The sequence below is a fragment of the Budorcas taxicolor genome, chromosome 21 (assembly GCF_023091745.1).
Source record: "Budorcas taxicolor isolate Tak-1 chromosome 21, Takin1.1, whole genome shotgun sequence".
Lineage (NCBI taxonomy): Eukaryota > Metazoa > Chordata > Mammalia > Artiodactyla > Bovidae > Budorcas > Budorcas taxicolor.
The window spans coordinates 25,567,356-25,584,353 of NC_068930.1; the positions used below are offsets into that span (position 1 = coordinate 25,567,356).

Consider the following 16,998-nt stretch of genomic DNA (forward strand, 5'->3'; position numbering starts at 1 on the left):
TGCAGAGTCCTAACCGCTGGGCCGCCAGGGAGTCCCAGCTTTTCACCCCTTGTGCCCTCTGCAGCCCCCGGGGCTCTCCCACTCACCCTCTCTCCAGCTCCCCTCTCCCATCCTTTCTTCCCAGGTTTTCAGGGCGCTCTGTCCCCTGCTGGTCCCTATTGTATCATTGCACATCCTTCCTCCTCTGCGTACGTGGCTCCCATTCCCCAGTTTTCACCCAAAGGTCTTTTCCAAGGTTTGTCTCATCACCTGCTGTCATCTTGGAACCAACCTGTAGAGCAGTGAATCTCTCTCATCCCCCAGTGACAGGAGACCCAGCCTCTCTCGGTCCTCGTCTGTCTCTGCTTGTTGACTGTCTTCACACCTGCTTGGACTTTGAATCCTGGACTGGTTTTGGATTCTCCCTCTCCCTTCATTCCCTCTTCACCAAATCCATCTGCAGGGCTGGATCCACGGCCTGGGCCTGAGCACATTCAGGGCCTCTTCCCCACACTCCGAGACGGTGGTAGCGGAACGCAGTGAGGCCTCCCGGCCGAGGAGCCTCACTTCCAGTCAGTCCCCCTGCACTGCTGGAGACGGGTCTCGCCGGGTCATCACGCCGATGATGTCACCCCCTCATGGACCCTAAGGGTTCCCCGCTCAGGTCCCTTAGCCTGGCCGCCAGGATTCCATGGTCTGACCTCGGCCTAGCTTTTCCATTAAGTAAGCTAAGGCCCCAAGTGGTCCTTGACCGTTTACCACGTGCCAGCTCTGTGCTCAACCCTGGATAGGACAGCTGGGTGGCGATGACCCCACCACAAAGGGCCTGTCCCAGTAGTCAGAGAAGTCCCGCTCGCTGCTGAGCTGGCCCTGGAGTAGAGAGAGGGAGGTGCAGGCCTCGTGTCACTCCGAGAGGAGCGCAGACAGACACATGTGCGAAACCAAACAGGCCACTCACTGGCCGTCTGTGTGTGTCAGCACTTGGTGAGGCGTTTATGTTACCAGATTTTCTCTTCATAATAGCTTTCTAGGTAGGACTTTGTTATTTTCAGGATCTGAAACTTTGACTTCTATTGTATTTTTGCTAAGAAATAGGATCTGTGTTGAGTAAATACTTTCTGTTTCCATTTGACTGGAAAACTTATATGCAACTCTGTTATCTAAGCAGAATCACTGGCTGAATTGTCCTCCTTAGCTGGATCTTGTTCTCCTAATTACTCTGGTGGCCACTGGGAGTGAACAGGAGCCCGAGGTGGAGGATGTACTTAGGTTCATGTTTGGAACACAGTGTATAATGATGCTCACATTCCGTTTATAGGAATGGCAAGGAATTTACTCTGTCAGGAAGAAAAATGGAGATAACATACAACAAAATGTGAAGATAATACCTGTCATTGGACAGGGAGGGTAAGTAGAAAAAACAAGTACTTCAGTCAGTATACCATGTTTGGCTTATTGCAGCATATACTTTAAATACTTAAGTAAGTTAAGAGTGTGCAGTTCTTAACTGCACATGGAAACTTATAAGAAGGACTGGTAACCAGGTCAGTTACCACCAAAGTGTGACCTTCCAGGGTGGCTTCCTCATGGTCACAGCCTGACCCTCCCGCTGGCAACCCAGAGCCACCACACTCCAACAGTCCTGCTTAAGCTATGTGAGCACATACATAAAAGATGAAAGCATTTAAATCCGATGCCACCTCACTGAGCTTTGTGCCAAGAACACTCACTGGTGGACTCTATATTTAAAAGATTTCTGCCTGGCTTAGCAGGTAAAGAATCTGCCTGCAGTGCAGGAGGCTCAGATCAATCCCTGGGTCGGGAAGATCCCCTGGAGGAGGAAATGGCAACCCACTCCAGTATTCTTGCCTGGAGAACCCCATGCACAGAGGAGCCTGCTGAACCACAGTTCATGGGGTCTCAGAAGAGTCAGACATGACTGAGCACACACACATCTGGTTTGGCAGCCTCTGTATCATTTCTGCACAGAACTATCAAATTAGATAAAGTGTTTTCAATACTGTCATTAATAGAAACTCATATGAAACAGGTGTGACCGCAGACTGGAAGGCAGTGTATATCAGGGGCCTAAAGGTGTCATAGTTTGTCTTGGAATCTGTTAAATAATACAAACAGTGGAAAATTGAGTGTGAATTGCAGAACACTCAACAATAAAATACACCACAATTAGAAATGATGATCATAGAGAATTAAATTGCAGGGGGAAATGTTTATGATAAATACAAAAGTCAAAATGTAAAAGCATACCTAGTGTGTGTTCTTGGTCATGAAGACGAGGAGGAGGTGTGGAGACAGTGTTGTAACGACGCTGCTGTCTGGGAGCCCTTCCCTCCCTGGGCAGGTGCTCAGGGCCTGCTGGGCACCCCTTCACCTCCTCCTCACCACGGCCCTGCGCTGGTGGCACTGTGACGGTGTCTGGTTGACAGATGAGGAGGCTGAGAGAGGTGGGCTCAGCCCAGGGCCTGGCTACAGTGCTCGGCAGAGCCGGGCTACAGCCCCCCACATTGCCCGTGAGGCTCATGTGTTTGTCAGCAGGCCTGGTGGCCAGCTGGCGACTGCCTCAGGGAAATGGCTCTGTGTGGGCTCTGTGTTCTGACTCTGCCTTTTTATGTCCTTCCCTCATTGGGTGGGGGCAAACTGTGTAGGGATTGGATTATCAAGGGGAAAAGCTGAAAAATGGAAAGAACAGTAAATAAGTGAGGAGAGTCAGCAACTCGCAAGAGAACCTCAGCCGCCTGGTTCTAGACACGCACATTCAGCCCCAGAGGGGCCTGTGACTGTTACCACGAGTGTTGTGAGCAGACTCTGCTGAAACTCAAAGACGAGCATTAGTGTAAAGGCTTGTAAACATGAAAACATGTGACGGAACTAAAGGCTTTTGGTTAGCTAACAGGGAGTACATTTTTGAAAGCTGGGTATTTTTTATTATATGTTGTGATGACTTGGAAGGATTTTGTTATTTTCACTGAAGAGTCAACCTCTCTTCTCCAGAGACATCAGGGAATGTCTGTGGACTCTTGTTTGTTTATTGGCAGCCTCGACCACAAGCAATAGAACTGCTCTCTCCAAGCCTTGTGTGTGCTGTGAAAGAGAGATGCTCTTTTCATAATGGAAAACTAGCTAGCTCTCCACCAGAATTGAGGGCCGGGAGGAATATAATGCATTGTTTTCTACTTGCAGAAAAATTAGACACTATGTGTCCATTATCAGAGTGTGCAATGGCAACAATAAGGTATGTAGGGGGAGCCCTGGGGGCCCAGCTGGATTTCCCTTACTGCCTCACTAGGCACTCAGATCTAACCGCTTCTGATATTCATTTCTAGGCGGAGAAGATAGCTGAATGTGTTCAGACCGACAGTTATGCAGGTACGGTGCCCTGTATTCACCCTTAGGGTTCACTGAGCTTTGGAAAAACTGAAAACAGGCCCTACCTCCGATGAGCTCACCTGGTGCGTAGGTGGGACTGTGTTCCTAGGGCTGTAGCAGCCTCTCTTTCCCCGCCTCTCGGGTCCTGAGCACAGGTGGGCATTCTGACAGGTATCCTGGGGCAGGTCTCACCTCCAGTGCGTGCATGTCCGTGAAGCTGTGTTGAGCGGAGTGTGGTCTGTCAGCCTGATGCTTGAAGAGGCAGTGGTGTTGGTGTCGGACCACATGTCTTCAGCGGAGACACCCCATCAGACCTGCCTCACCTCAGGGCTGTCTCGGGAGGACTTAAGTGGGGGAGACACCTTACAGACCAGGCTCCCTTTTTAGACAAGGAGATGAAAAGCCCCATGATTTGCTCCGGGACATCCAGCTAGGAAGTGGTCAGCTGGCACTCAAGCCCAGATGGCCAGCTCCAGGAGTCTGAGGCACATGCTGGGACAGTTTCCCTGGGTGTCCCGGGAGTGATCAGGCTTTAACCTGAAAAGAAGAGGGCCGTATGGACAGCAGGGGCACACAGCACGTGGTCAAGAATGACCGTTACTGGGGAGGAGGGCAGGGGAGCGAGGCAAGTTCCAGACAGGGAGAGGTGGACTGGAGTGAGGAGGCAGGTGCAGAGGAAAAGCGACCTAGACGTAAGAGGGAGAGCGCAGGGTGTGTTCTAGAAAGAGCGGGGCGATGTTCTGACCGGTACAAAAGGTCAGTGTGGGAAGGAGGTGGGATTGTGGAGGGTCCTTCAGTGTTGGGGTGAAGTTAGGATCTCCATCTGGAAGCAGTAGCCTCAGTCGTCTTCACATCCCCGATGCCTGCCGTGGAGCCTGACCTGCCCCAGGCGCTCAGCGAATGTTTGCCGAGTGGCAGAAAGGGAGAAAGAGGGAACTGCAGGAGGTCACAGCGCAGCTTCTCAGCCTGCTGTTTGGACACTGATCTCCTTGGAGCTCAGAGAGAGAAGACTCTGCAGTCTGAGTGGTTAGAGTAGGTGTGGCTGGACGGAGTAATGAGCATTTGGGCAGGGCGGTTGGAGGTGGAGGAGCAGAGTCAAGGCTGTTCCTGAGACGGGGCAGCTGTGTCCATGCAGCCCATGTGTGGTCAAGACTGTGAGAGATGAACGGCTGGCTGCAGCCAGCACACTGCTCCTGTCCTTGACTGCCAGGGAGTTCCCCTTTACCTCCAAGGTGCTGAGGGTGTTGAGCAGGCGAGCCATGGACTCGGAGTGGTTTGTTAGTGGTGCTCTGGTTTGTGTGTGTGCATATATCTGGAGAAACAGATACGCATCTGTCTGTTGAGTATCTGCAACGTGCTGGCAGTGCTGGTCACCCAGGAAGGGGCGGGGAAGGTCATTTCTGCCTTCACGTCGTTCACAATTAGTGAGGGAGCTGCACAGTAAAGCCGATGGTTCCCGGCGGGGTGGGGGGCGGGGTGGGGCTGAGGCATTAGGGGAAGGCTCCCCACAGGGGAGGATACCTGAACCACATCTGACCTGCAGCTCCAAGAGGACAACCAAGCGGAGAAGGCAGAGGGAGGAGAAGGCAGCCGGGGAGGGTGCCTTCCTAAGTGGGGGTGAGCAGCTACTGCCACAGCAGAGAGATCTGGGAGGTGGCCTAGCACATCATAGGTAACTCATGGTAGCTGGAGAGATGAGGTTCAGAACAAGGGACCTTGGGTCCACACTGGGGAATTTACACCTGACCCTAAAAACAGTGAAGCACCATTAAAATGTTCTAATCAGAAGAGTGAGCACTGTCTGGAGAGAATGGGTTGGAGAGGGCAAGGTTGGGGCTGGTAGGACCGGTGAGGCAGGCTGTCCCTGTAACCCAGAGGACGATAACCCAGGTGTCCTGTAATCCAGGTGTCCAAGCCTGGGCAGGGAAGGAGTGGGGAGAGACGTTTAGGAGGTGGAATCTAGACATTTATCACACCTGTACACTTGAGGGAGAGCGGCAGGGAGGCGTCATGGATGACTGTCCTCCAGCTAAGTAGACAGGTAGATGCTGCCCAGTGACTGGGATGAGGAGTGGCCTGGGAGAAGAGGGCCAGCTCGTCTGAAGCGCTGAGGAGTGTCCCCATGGAAGACGAGTGACCGGGGAGGATGGAAGTCTGGGGAGGATGGAAGCATGGGGAGGACGGAAGTCTGGGGAGGACGGCCAGGAACACGATAGCACGGGACTGAGTAAAGGCCGTAGGGAAGAATGAGGAGACGGTGGTGTCTGAGAAGAGAAGCGGGTGCAGAAGGTGAGCCTGTGGGAACAGCAGGGTGCTGAGGAGTGGGAGACGCGGTGATGGAGACCGGGAAGGAACAGCAAGAGGTGCAGGGAAAGCCAGGGTGGACGTGTGCAGACCAGAGTTTTCAGAAAGCAAGCTCAGGCTAGCACTGACTAGTGTCTAGTACCCAAGTCAGACGAGGCAGGTCACAACTGACTCGAGTCCTTCAGAGGTAGCAACAGGGAGGTCATTGGCAGCTTTGACAAGGTCACTGCCAGTGCCTATATAGAAGAGAACGTACCAGAGAGCAAGTGGAGAAGGTCTGGATGGTGGAGAGGAGTACAAGGGCCTGCTTTTGGATCCTGTATGCGAGCAAGAGTCCAGGGAGGAAGCCAGGAGAAGGCAGAGAGCTCATCTCACGGGGCTCCCAATGTCCTCATCTGTGAAATGAGAACAGGCTGGAGAGGCCTGGCACCATGGGTGACACCCAGGAGGGCGCAGGAAGGAAGGTTAACTTGGCCTTGTCATTGATTGGTGTGGGGTTGGGGGGAGAGAGGAGTCAGACCCCTCCTGTTTGGGCTGGAGGGTCAGTGGTGCCATCCACAGGAAGGGGGTGCAGAGAAGTAGACCCCAGACCAGCGCTCCCTGTCCTGCCTCCAGAAGAGAGGCACAGCCTCTCCCGGGACATTTTAGAGCTTGTATTATAGAAAAAACACAAAAGATTTTTTTCACTTTGGGACAAGGGTGGATGGGGATCAAAATTTTCCCACCACTTGTTCAACTACATACAAGTAGGTGAAATTCTCCTGAGTTCATTTCTGCCAGTTTTTGTGGCCTGAGCCTCTGTAACAGTCTAGAAACTCAAAAGCCCTCGTTTATGGTGAGTGGAAAAAAAATTTTTTTTTAGAAAGTTGGTCTCCCTTAAACCCAGTTGTTGAGAGACTTCCTCTTGGTGTACTGTGTTGATTTTTGCAGCATCCTAAATGGCATTCTGGCTTCCCTGGAGGCTCAGACGGTAAAGCGTCTGCCTGCAATGAGAGAGACCCGGGTTCAATTCCTGGGTTGGAAGATCCCCTGGAGAAGGAAATGGCAATCCACTCCAGTACTCTTGCCTGAAAAATCCCATGGACGGAGGAGCCTGATAGGCTACAGTCCATGGGGTCGCGGATTCGGACACAACTGAGTGACTTCACTTTACTAAATGGCATTCTAAATCTTAAATTTTGTCTTTTAAAGCTTTCATATTGGTAATTTTACTAATATGTTATAATCTCTTCACGGAGGTAATTTATCATTTATTTCCACAGATAATCAGTCAGGCAAACATAAAGACAGGAGAAAAAGCTCCCTAGATGTCAAAACTGTTGCCTCTCGAACAAATGAAGGTAGGTGACAGAGACGAGGCAAAAAACATGCTCCTCTGAGTGGTGGGCACATGGAAACATGAGGCTCCCTTCCTCATCTTGCCTGGGTGACTGCCCCCACCCTCCAGCTCAGCAGGCAGGGCCCCTATAGAAGTCTGCGTGCGTTTCTCCCTCACCCCTGACTCCTTTGCCAGTAGGTTCATCTGACCCTTCTGATGGAGTCAGGGAATAAAGAATAGATTCCCCCCTTCTGCTGCAGGGGCAGGGGGCAGAGGTGGTACAAGGAAGTGTGTGGACTCAGGCCTCAGCTTGACCTTGGTTCAGGTCCCAGCTTCATCTACTTTCTGTGCAGCCTTGGGGGTGGACTTGAGTGCTTCCATTTCCACATCATCAGATGGGAATAATTCTGCGGTCCACAGGGGACAACGTAAGGATTAACTGAGTGTGTGTGGTGCCTGGCAGGGGTCATGGCAGCCGTTGGCACCATCTTCACCATGGTCCTCCCTGTCAGCGCCCTTGAGCAGAGCAGAGGTCACTCGGGTGCCCTGGACCATCTTCGCTGCCACACTGTGACTCCTCTTCATCCTTTGCATTACTTTGTCCATTTCTCTATTTTGAAGAGTTTAAACATTTTTCTTTTAATGGTTTTGGATTTTAATGTTTGTTCTTTTTGATTGACTTGAAGTTTACATATAATTCATATTAAGTGTTGAGTTCAATAAGTTTTGACAGTTCTGTACCGTTGACCTGTATAGACTGTTAGCACCCACCCCAAAATAGATACAGGAAATACACACATGCAGGCCTGCACTCGCGCACAGGTCTCACACACAGAGGCATCCACAGATTTCTTGCACGAGTTAGTCTGGCCTCTTCTGGTGCCTCACAGAGATGGAGTGGCGCAGTGCGCACGCAGTGTGGCTCCTCTCACTCGTCTTGGCGTGCTGGAGGTTCACCCATGTTGCTGGGGGTGTTAGCAGTTGTTCTTCTCTGTTGCTTGGGAGCACTTCATTGTTTGTATATACCACAGTTTGTGATCCATTCTCTTAGGAATGGTCCTTTTGTGTTCACCTTTCCATTTGAGGGCTGTTAAGGGTAAGGCTGCTGTGCGTGCTTTTATGCAAGTCTCTCTTTGTGGACATGTGGGTCCATCGCCCAGGATTGGCACTGTGGGGCCTCTGGGCACCTGTGCACAGTTCTCCCGGCAGGGGCTGTGCCTCATGCCACCACTCATCTTCGAGTGTTCCAGTTGCTCCTCATTCTGTCATACTGGCTTACGCTAGGTCCTACAGTATAGTTACTCTACCAGATGTGATTTTAATTTTCCGTATGACACCTCTTTCATATGCTTACTGGCCATTTGGATATCCTCTTCTGTGAAGTGACATTCATAAATTTTGCCTATTTTTATCATTGGGTTATCTCTTGCTTGTTGGTTGTAGGAATTCTTTTCATATTCTAGATGTGGATATAAGTGTTCCCGACATACTGTTCTGAGTTTGTGGATTGCATTTTCACTCTTAATAGTCTTTTAATGAACAGAGGTTCTTAATGAATCTTAAAGTTCATTTAGTCAGTGTTTTCTATTGTACCTAGTACTTTTTTGTGTCCTTTTTAAGAACTCTCTCTATCCCAAGGTCATGAAGACTATTCTCCCACATTTTCTTCTATAAGCCTTATTGTTCTATCTTTCACTTTGGCTCTGTGATTCATTCCAAATCAGTTTTTATATTGAGTGAGGGTAGGGATCAAGGATGAATTTTCTCCCTGCAGGGAAACCCAACTGGCCCATCACCATATGGAAAAACCATCTTTTGCTATAGTATCATTCTTGTAAACCAGTTGACTATAAATATATGGTCTGTTTCTGGACTCATGTATTCTGTTTCATTGTTTCATTAGTCCTTGCTTGCACCAATACCATGATCAGTTACTACAGTTATATGGTAAGTCTTGATATCTGGTAAAGTTCTTCAAGATTATCCTGATTATTGTAGGTTCTTCGCGTTTCCACATAGCATTTAGAATCAGCTACTTAGTTCACACACACACACACACACACACAAAACCTCCTGGGATTTTATTGGGGAGTGTCTTAAATCTATAGATGAAGTTGGAGAAACTTGAAATCTTGATAATACTGAGTCTTTCAAAACATGAACATACTCTTTGTCTTTATTTAGGGCGTCTTTTTTCTCAGCAGTGTTGCGCAGTTTCAGTGTGTAAGTCCTGCACTTAGATTTCCATTAGATTTATTCCTGAATACTGATTATTTTTGATGCTGTCATAATGGTTTTTTATTTTAGTTTCCAGTTGTTTGTTGCTAATATATAGAAATATAATTGACTTTTGTGTATTGACCTTCCACCCAGTAACCTTGATAAACTTACTGACTGTAAATGTAGCATTTGTAGAGTCTTTCAGATTTTCTGCACACGCAGTCACAACAATCTTTATTCTTTTTCACCTTATTGTATTCACTGTATTGTTTGGTTTTTATAAGTATATGTCACCTTCACTATATTTTTTAATGAGAATAAGTCCTATTATGACATAGTGATAGAATAGTGGTTTCTATTTTTGGTTTAATGACCTTGTTGGGTAAAGTGGAAAGATAGCATCCATGTGCCAGTCACCAGCATTAGATTTAGGGAGTTTTTGTTGGTCTCTGCAATTTAAAGCATGTGAGAGCCCCTGAGTAGATTAGTCCTGGTTGTTTCTCCTCAGGCCCTTGTTTGGTAAAATAAGGCTGACATCTCAGCGGGTAGAGCAGTGTGTGGTCCTCTCTGGCCTTTGGTAAACAGCATGTGGCCGGACAGTGGGGCTTTCAGGGAGAGACAGAACACCACGTGCGTGTCTTTTCCTGCCTGTTCACTGCCCAGGCTTCTCCCCACCCCAGAGGAACTGGGTCTTGACAGGAGCAACAAAAAAGTAACAAACATTAGAGCATAATACCTGCCACCTACCTCAGCTAATCTGACAGATTAGGTACCTATCTCAAGCAGAACAGTGAAAAGCACCAAAGGATGCCTTGAAAAGCTGAACCAGAAATACTGATTTCAGTTCATTGAGCTGTATTTATTGTTCCTGCCATATATGAAACAAAGGGCCTGTGTGGCATTGTCTTTCAGAACGTTTCTCTCCTGGGTAGCAGCAAGCTGAATTATAAAACGTTATTGTTACAGACACAGAGAGGCTAATGTGTGGCCTCGACTTGCTAGATTGCTTCCTCTGTTCTCTTGCTGGCCTGTGACCTCAGAGGTTCAGTCTAGGGGGTCACATGCCTCCCAGTGCCTTGAACCGAAGGAGGCAGAGTTGGTCTGCCAGAATCCTGGGCTTGGTAGGACAGGGAGGGAGCTGAGCCACCAGGTAGCCCTGGTCCTGCCCCTTCACTCCTGGAGGAAGAGGGTGGGAAGCAGTGAGTGAGGCCACGCTCACCCTGATCCCTGCACCACCTGGTCTCTCCACAGTTTCCAGCCAGAGACGACACTCTTCAATGGCCCGGATCCATTCCATGACGATCGAGGCGCCCATCACCAAGGTGACACAGCGACCCACAGCAGTGATGAGGCCCTCCTAGTTGTATGGAGCTGCTGCCTCTGTGGAGAGAGGAGGGCGACAGGAGCTCTTTGGCTGTCTTAAGTTACAATGAGCCCTGCTGCCAGCCTGACTCTGGATTGCTGTCTCATTGCCTTTAAGGTGATGAGAGTCAGGACTTTTCTTTCCGTATTATTATAGGTCATCAATATCATCAATGCTGCCCAGGAAAGCAGTCCCATGCCTGTGACAGAAGCCTTAGACCGTGTGCTGGAAATTCTAAGAACCACTGAGTTATATTCGCCACAGTTCGGTGCTAAGGACGATGATCCTCATGCCAACGACCTCGTTGGGGGCCTGGTGTCTGTGAGTGTGCTGACAGGCTGCTGGCTCCATCCCGCTGCTCTCGCTTGTTTTCTCAGAGGTTACTTGTTGACATGCTGTCCTACACAGCGCTCTTTGTGTGTGGGGTCAGCCAAGGCCTAGATCATCCACTGCCCAGGCTCAGCTGCCCTCGTGCTGAGCCATCACCCACCTGCTGCCTGTCCGGGGGGTGGGGGGTACGGGGGACCTCAGCTTGGAACAGAGGGAGGAGCGTGTTCAGGACAGCCAGCTTGTCTGCTGCCTTGCGTCTCCATTTTTACTTAAGGGCTCTACAAGTAGTTGATTTAAATAAAACTTGAAGATCTTGAAAACTGGGGCAGAAAAAAATACGAAGTGTTTCATGCCGTATTACAGAACAGAATGACTGGCTCCCTCCAGAGCGTGCTGTACAGATTAGGTGACATCTTGGGAGGAGGCTGAGGGATCATTTTGTTAGCTGGAGGCTTTGGACCACGGGCTCTAGGTGCCGTCTAGGATAGAGGCCTCCAGCTCTGTGGAAAACAGACCATTCCATTACCATCTGTCACCTTCTGTCTTGGTGACAAAGTTCAGAAATGAAAATTCACCTCCCTGCCTAATCGCTGCTTGCCAAAGCCACTAGATTTCATACCAGTAAGGCTGTCAGCAGTCATCAGACGGGTGATCACAGGGGAGCTTCGGTGTGTGTGTGTGTGGGTGGAGACGGCTGCCCGCAGCTGTCCTCTGTGACCGGCTGTCCTGGGTTTTCAAGGAGTAAGGAATACTTGTGATTTCCCTGTTTCTTGTTTCCTTGATTTTTATCAGGATGGTTTGCGAAGATTATCCGGAAATGAGTATGTTCTTTCAACAAAAAGTAAGTTTTTCCTTTTTAATTTATTGGATTGCTACTAGTATGTTAGCTAATACTATTGGGGCTTCCCTGGTGGCTCAGACAATAAATAATCTGCTTGCAATGCAGGAGACCTGGGTTCAATCCCTAGGTTGGGAAGATCCCCTGGAGGAGGGAAAGGTTACCAACTCCAGTGTTCTTGCCTAGAGAATCCACGGATAGAGGATCCTGGCAGGCTACAGTCCATGGGGTTGCAGAGTCGGACATGACTGAACGACTAATACTTTGATCAGTATTATAGCCACACTTAAATTTTCAGATAAAAATTTTGAGATTTTTTTTCTTTAATCAGTAAGAAGTTTTGGTTTATCATAAACCCTAAGAAACAAAGCATCCGCCCCCAAAGCTCCGCTTTTCCCCCTGAGGGATGGCAAATGCTGTCAAGCCTGTTGATCCCGTTCTGTTTACCCTGCAGACCTTCAGCAGGCTGCCAGCAGCAGCATCGTCCCCATCTCCCTTCATGATGTCCCGTCACAGATAACTCGGGCCATGGAAAAGGAGGAGTACTGGGACTTCAATATTTTTGAATTGGAGGCTGCCACTCATAAAAGGTGAGCCCATGGAAGCTCAGCAGACAGGGAGTTTGATTCCAAGGGCCAGTGTGGAGAAAGCCTCCCCGGGAGTGTAGGCTCTGCTCAGAGCCGGTCCCTGGTCAGGGAGGAGGCCCCAGGGAAAGAGCAGCAGATACCTCGAGTCTCCAGAGCCTCGGCATCAGCGAGGGATCAGGGAGAAGCCAAGGGGAATTCGCCTGGCCATGACTGCCACAGAGGGAGAAAGTGACTCACTTGGAGTCTCCAAGTAGCAGAGGTTTTCTTTTTGTAAGATACGGTTATTAATTTCTCCTGTAGGTATTAAGTAGTGATATGTTGACATTGCAGCAAAGAGCCTCACTTCAGAGCTCAGAACCACTGGCAGTCTAGTGGTTAAGATTCCACCCTTCCAGTACAGGGATCTTGGGTTTGATCCCTGGTCAGGGAACTAAGATCCCACATGCCACTCAGCACAGCCAAAAAAATTAATACATGGATGTACATGCTGATAAGAGCTGTCCCCAGATCTTGGTTGCTGTGTTGGTGACAAGCATGGGGACACCCCACACTCCAGAGTCCTGACCTGAGTGTGGTCCCCAAGAGTAGGGTGGGGTTGGGTTTCCCCTCCTATTTTATACCTTGCTGGAGAACACTCAGCCAGAGGAGTGTGGTTGGCTTGGCACACGGGAAGGGCGTTCAGACCTAATGCCAGCCAGCACTGCCCTTCAGGAGGGTGAGGCGTCAACCCCAGCAGACAGGCAGAGGGAGGCCGTTACAGGAGACTCGTCGGGTCTCATCCCAAGTGGGTGGTGGTCCCCATGACAGCCCCTGCCCTTTGCCCACACTCAGAGTGAGTCAAGCTTCTGAGACATTCTGCATTTGTGTGCCCCACAGGGCCAGTGACAGCGGCAAACAAAGCTGTGGGCACTGGTTTACATCCTAATGTGAGCTGGCACAGGGCGGGTCTGCCCAAGTCCTGGGAGCCCAACCAGCTTGGCCACTGCCTCAACAGAGCCAAAAGCTAAGGCCAGAGGCTGGATGATGGTGACTCTCAAGGACAGGCCTCATTTGGCACCAGCTGGTCACCTGTCTGGGGAAGCCTCCACCTCCAGAGTGCTGAGACCATCACATGACGTGTGCCAGCGTCTGGCTCATGTGCTGCCGTGGGGAACTGGTATCTTCCAGCAAGACGTCTGGCCAGTGACACACGTCCAGCAAGGCCACAGGGGAGGATGCGGTTAGCCTGGCAGCACGTTGACCTGGACACCCTCTTGGTGCCGGGAGGCCTCTGCAGCAGTTAGGGCAGTAGGGGCACCATGCGGGTGCCCCCAGAATTGCAGCTGGGCTTTGCCCAGGGCTGGTGCTGGCCACCAGGAGAGAGGGCGACAGGGCGCCCCCTGCAGGCCACCCTCACAGGCTCCACTTTGCTGTCCTGCTCTCTCCCTGAAGTCTGGCTCAGGTTTGCCTGTTGGATCTGAACAGATGAGACACTCTGCCTGTTTCTTTACTTCGATTTAATGCTGTGTGTTTTTCTCTATAGGCCTTTGATTTACCTTGGTCTCAAAGTGTTTGCTCGCTTCGGAGTCTGTGAATTCTTAAAGTGCCCTGAGGCGACGCTGAGATCCTGGTTACAGGTGATCGAAGCCAGTTACCACGCTTCCAACCCCTACCACAACTCCACGCACTCTGCCGACGTGCTGCACGCCACTGCCTACTTTCTGTGCAGAGAGAGGGCCAAGGTGAGCTGCGCCGGCGCCCTGTGCTCCACGCCAGGGGTGAGGGTGCTGTGCGGAGGGTGCAGTCTGGCCCAGGAGGCCGTGACCTCCCGAGGCGCAGGGCCGCACCCTGGCTCTGGGGAGTGGGTAACCAATTCCCAGCATGGCCCTGGGCATTCCCCCTTAGAACAGGAGCCACTTTAGCCCCAGCTTTGAGGGCTCAGGAGAAAAGGGAATGTGAGTGTGTCACAGGAAGAGCGTCACAGAAGACAGTGCCATCCAAGGCACTCTGCTCAGTGCCCACTTCCAAACCAAGCTTCCTAAGAAAGCTATTCACATTGTAAATCATTTCATTAGGGAAATGTGTGAAGCAGCAACTAGGCCTGCACTGCTCTGCCAGGGTATTTGTGTTATCAGTATTTCTATCAGCATCCGCCATAAACTGGCACAGAAGCCCAGGGAGCACAGGTGCACAGCCGTGTCACTCTCGGAAGCACCTGAAAACGGAGGAATCAGTGAGAAATCAGGGCCTCTCGAGGAATGAGACAGGTCAGCCTCCCGGCACAAGAGCAGCACAGGTGAGTCCCGCCTCCCTCTAGCTGTGTTCTTTGGTGGTTTTTTGCTGCTGTTTTACTAAAGGTCACGTCTAAGGCCGCAGGTAGAACAAGGGTCCGGGGAGAAGTCTGTTCTCATAAAGTGTGAACTCAGAGGGCAGAGGAGAGACATCTGTGTCGGTGTGGTTCAGCATAAAGGCAACCTAATTTTTGCTGTAATTTAATGCTTTTGAAACTCCTTGATAGATAACATACAAATATACATTCAGAAAGCTACTAATAACTTAATTTTACCATAATTTATGACGTAATTCGCATCATGAAATTCACCCATTTAAAGGTAGAACTCCCTGGGGGCTTCCCTGGCGCCCAGCAGTTGAACTCCATGCTCCCAGCACAGGCGCTGCAGGCCGGGTCCCTGGCTGGGGAACTGAGGTCCCACATGCCATGCAGCATGGCCAAAACAACCTTTTTTTTAAGTTAAAACTATTGAATTTCAATTTAAATAAATTTGCAAGCCTGGTTTATTAGATATACACCTTTTCTTCAAGTGTTCGCAGGATATTTCCAAAAATGATCTTGATACTAAGACACAGTCTTGATATACTTCAAAAAACTTAAATAAAAAAATGTCAGTCACTACAAATGAGAAAATATTTCGAACAAATTGGGGTTAAACAAAGAAATAAAACCAAAAATAACAGAAAACAACAAAATGAGAAACCTATGCATCAAAACCTATAGAATGAGAAGAGCAAAGTGAGCATCTGGGACTGATCTTTGAAACAACCAAGAGAATTCACTGCAAGTCAGACTAACCAAAAATACAGAAAACAGGAATATACACATGAGAAATGGAGACCATTAGAAGGAAGTACCACGCACTTCTGCACTTAAAGTTTTAAATGGAAACTTTTGGCCGTGCTGCGTGGCATGTGGGCTCTTACTTTCCCAATTGATATTTTAAATCAAAGTACTGTTCCAAGTAGAAAGTCAATACCTCAGACTAAGGACCTTTTTTTGTGATGGGTCTAAAGACAGACTGGCTGAGGAAGTGACTCCTGTCTGGTGAGGACACCCTGTGTCTTGGTAAATCCCTAACTTGTGCGAGACTGGGAGTCAGATAATGTTTCCTCTGAAACATGCAAAGTTGAAACTATTTCTGAGTAGAGTTAGGAAACCTGGATTTGCTCAACACTGTGCTTTTCTCAGAAGTTTGAAATAGTCTTACCTTAAAGTCAGAAGGGCAGAAAGAGAACTACACAGAAGGCTACCTTGCTTTCAGTGTCATGCCCCAGTTTTTAAAAGAACTCTTGTTTTCAGCAAACTTTAGACCCACTTGATGAAGTCGGTGCCCTCATCGCAGCCACTATCCACGATGTGGACCACCCCGGGAGGACCAACTCCTTCCTGTGCAATGCCGGCAGCGAGCTGGCCATTCTCTACAACGACATGGCTGTGCTGGAGCACCACCATGCGGCCTTGGCTTTCCAGCTGACCACTGGCGATGACAAATGCAACATCTTTAAAAACATGGAACGGTAAGAACAGTGAGCTGGAAAGTATGTTTCCTTCTGCTCTTTAAACAACAATTTTGCTGAGATATAATTAGGTACTATACAGTTCACCCATTTAAAGCGTGCGGGGCTTTTGGTGTATTCCGAGTTGTGCAGCCATCCGTATAGTCGACATCTGCACCATTTCCATCACCCCCAAGGGAGCCTCGAGCTCACGAGCAGTCACTCTCCTGCCCCCTGGCAGGCAGTCGCTGCTCTACCTGCCGCCTCCATAGCTTTGTGAGTTCTGGGCATTTCAGACGAATGGAAGCACCCCAGGATGTGGTCTGCCGTGTCTGGCTTCTTTCACAAGCATGATGGTTTCAAGGTTCAGTTCCTTTGTGTCCTGAACATTTCAAGACAACAGTGTAAGGCTGACACCTTGACAGATTCAGAAGCTGTCATCTTACACCTCTGCCTGGCAGACTCCCAACAAGCTCTTCCCAGCAAACTTCTCATGTCTGATTGGTGACACTGTGAGATTACAGTGTCTTCTCTTCTTGATGGGGCCCTCACTGTCTCGGGTGGGCCTGTTAGACAGAAGTGATCTGTCATGAGGAATACTTACTAATTGGGATTTTAAGGGAAGTTATTAAACCTAAGGGATTTAAAAACACCTTTTTTTTCTGTTTTAGAATTTCATATGTGGACTTAAAGTTGGTTTTTCCATAGTTGCTTACATATATATCAGTTATCGCTGGAGAAATACACAAGACCCTGACAGCTTTGCCTGTCTCCACGGAAAAGAACAGCATAGCTGCATAGAGAGTTCAGTTTATACTCTTTATACCTTCTACATTTTTAATTAAATGGTTTCCATCCTCAAAAAATAAACTTTTTTAAAATAAATATAAAGGGCTAGAGG

The 16,998-nt window shown here is 49.3% G+C and overlaps 1 protein-coding gene across 4 annotated transcripts in view; it reads left to right on the forward strand.

Moving 5' to 3' along the window:
• PDE8A (phosphodiesterase 8A) overlaps positions 1 to 16,998 on the forward strand; it is a 144,567-nt gene that overhangs the window by 114,226 nt on the left and 13,343 nt on the right. For 3 of the 4 annotated variants that reach the window (XM_052659942.1, XM_052659940.1, XM_052659941.1), the window contains exons 9-18: positions 1,298 to 1,386; positions 3,181 to 3,232; positions 3,324 to 3,366; positions 6,933 to 7,010; positions 10,460 to 10,530; positions 10,728 to 10,892; positions 11,694 to 11,742; positions 12,194 to 12,329; positions 13,849 to 14,047; positions 15,901 to 16,118. In XM_052659942.1, coding sequence (XP_052515902.1) covers positions 1,298 to 1,386; positions 3,181 to 3,232; positions 3,324 to 3,366; positions 6,933 to 7,010; positions 10,460 to 10,530; positions 10,728 to 10,892; positions 11,694 to 11,742; positions 12,194 to 12,329; positions 13,849 to 14,047; positions 15,901 to 16,118 — 1,100 coding nt within the window. The remainder of the gene's footprint in view (positions 1 to 1,297; positions 1,387 to 3,180; positions 3,233 to 3,323; positions 3,367 to 6,932; positions 7,011 to 10,459; positions 10,531 to 10,727; positions 10,893 to 11,693; positions 11,743 to 12,193; positions 12,330 to 13,848; positions 14,048 to 15,900; positions 16,119 to 16,998) is intronic. The other variant, XM_052659943.1, reaches the window with a different exon arrangement.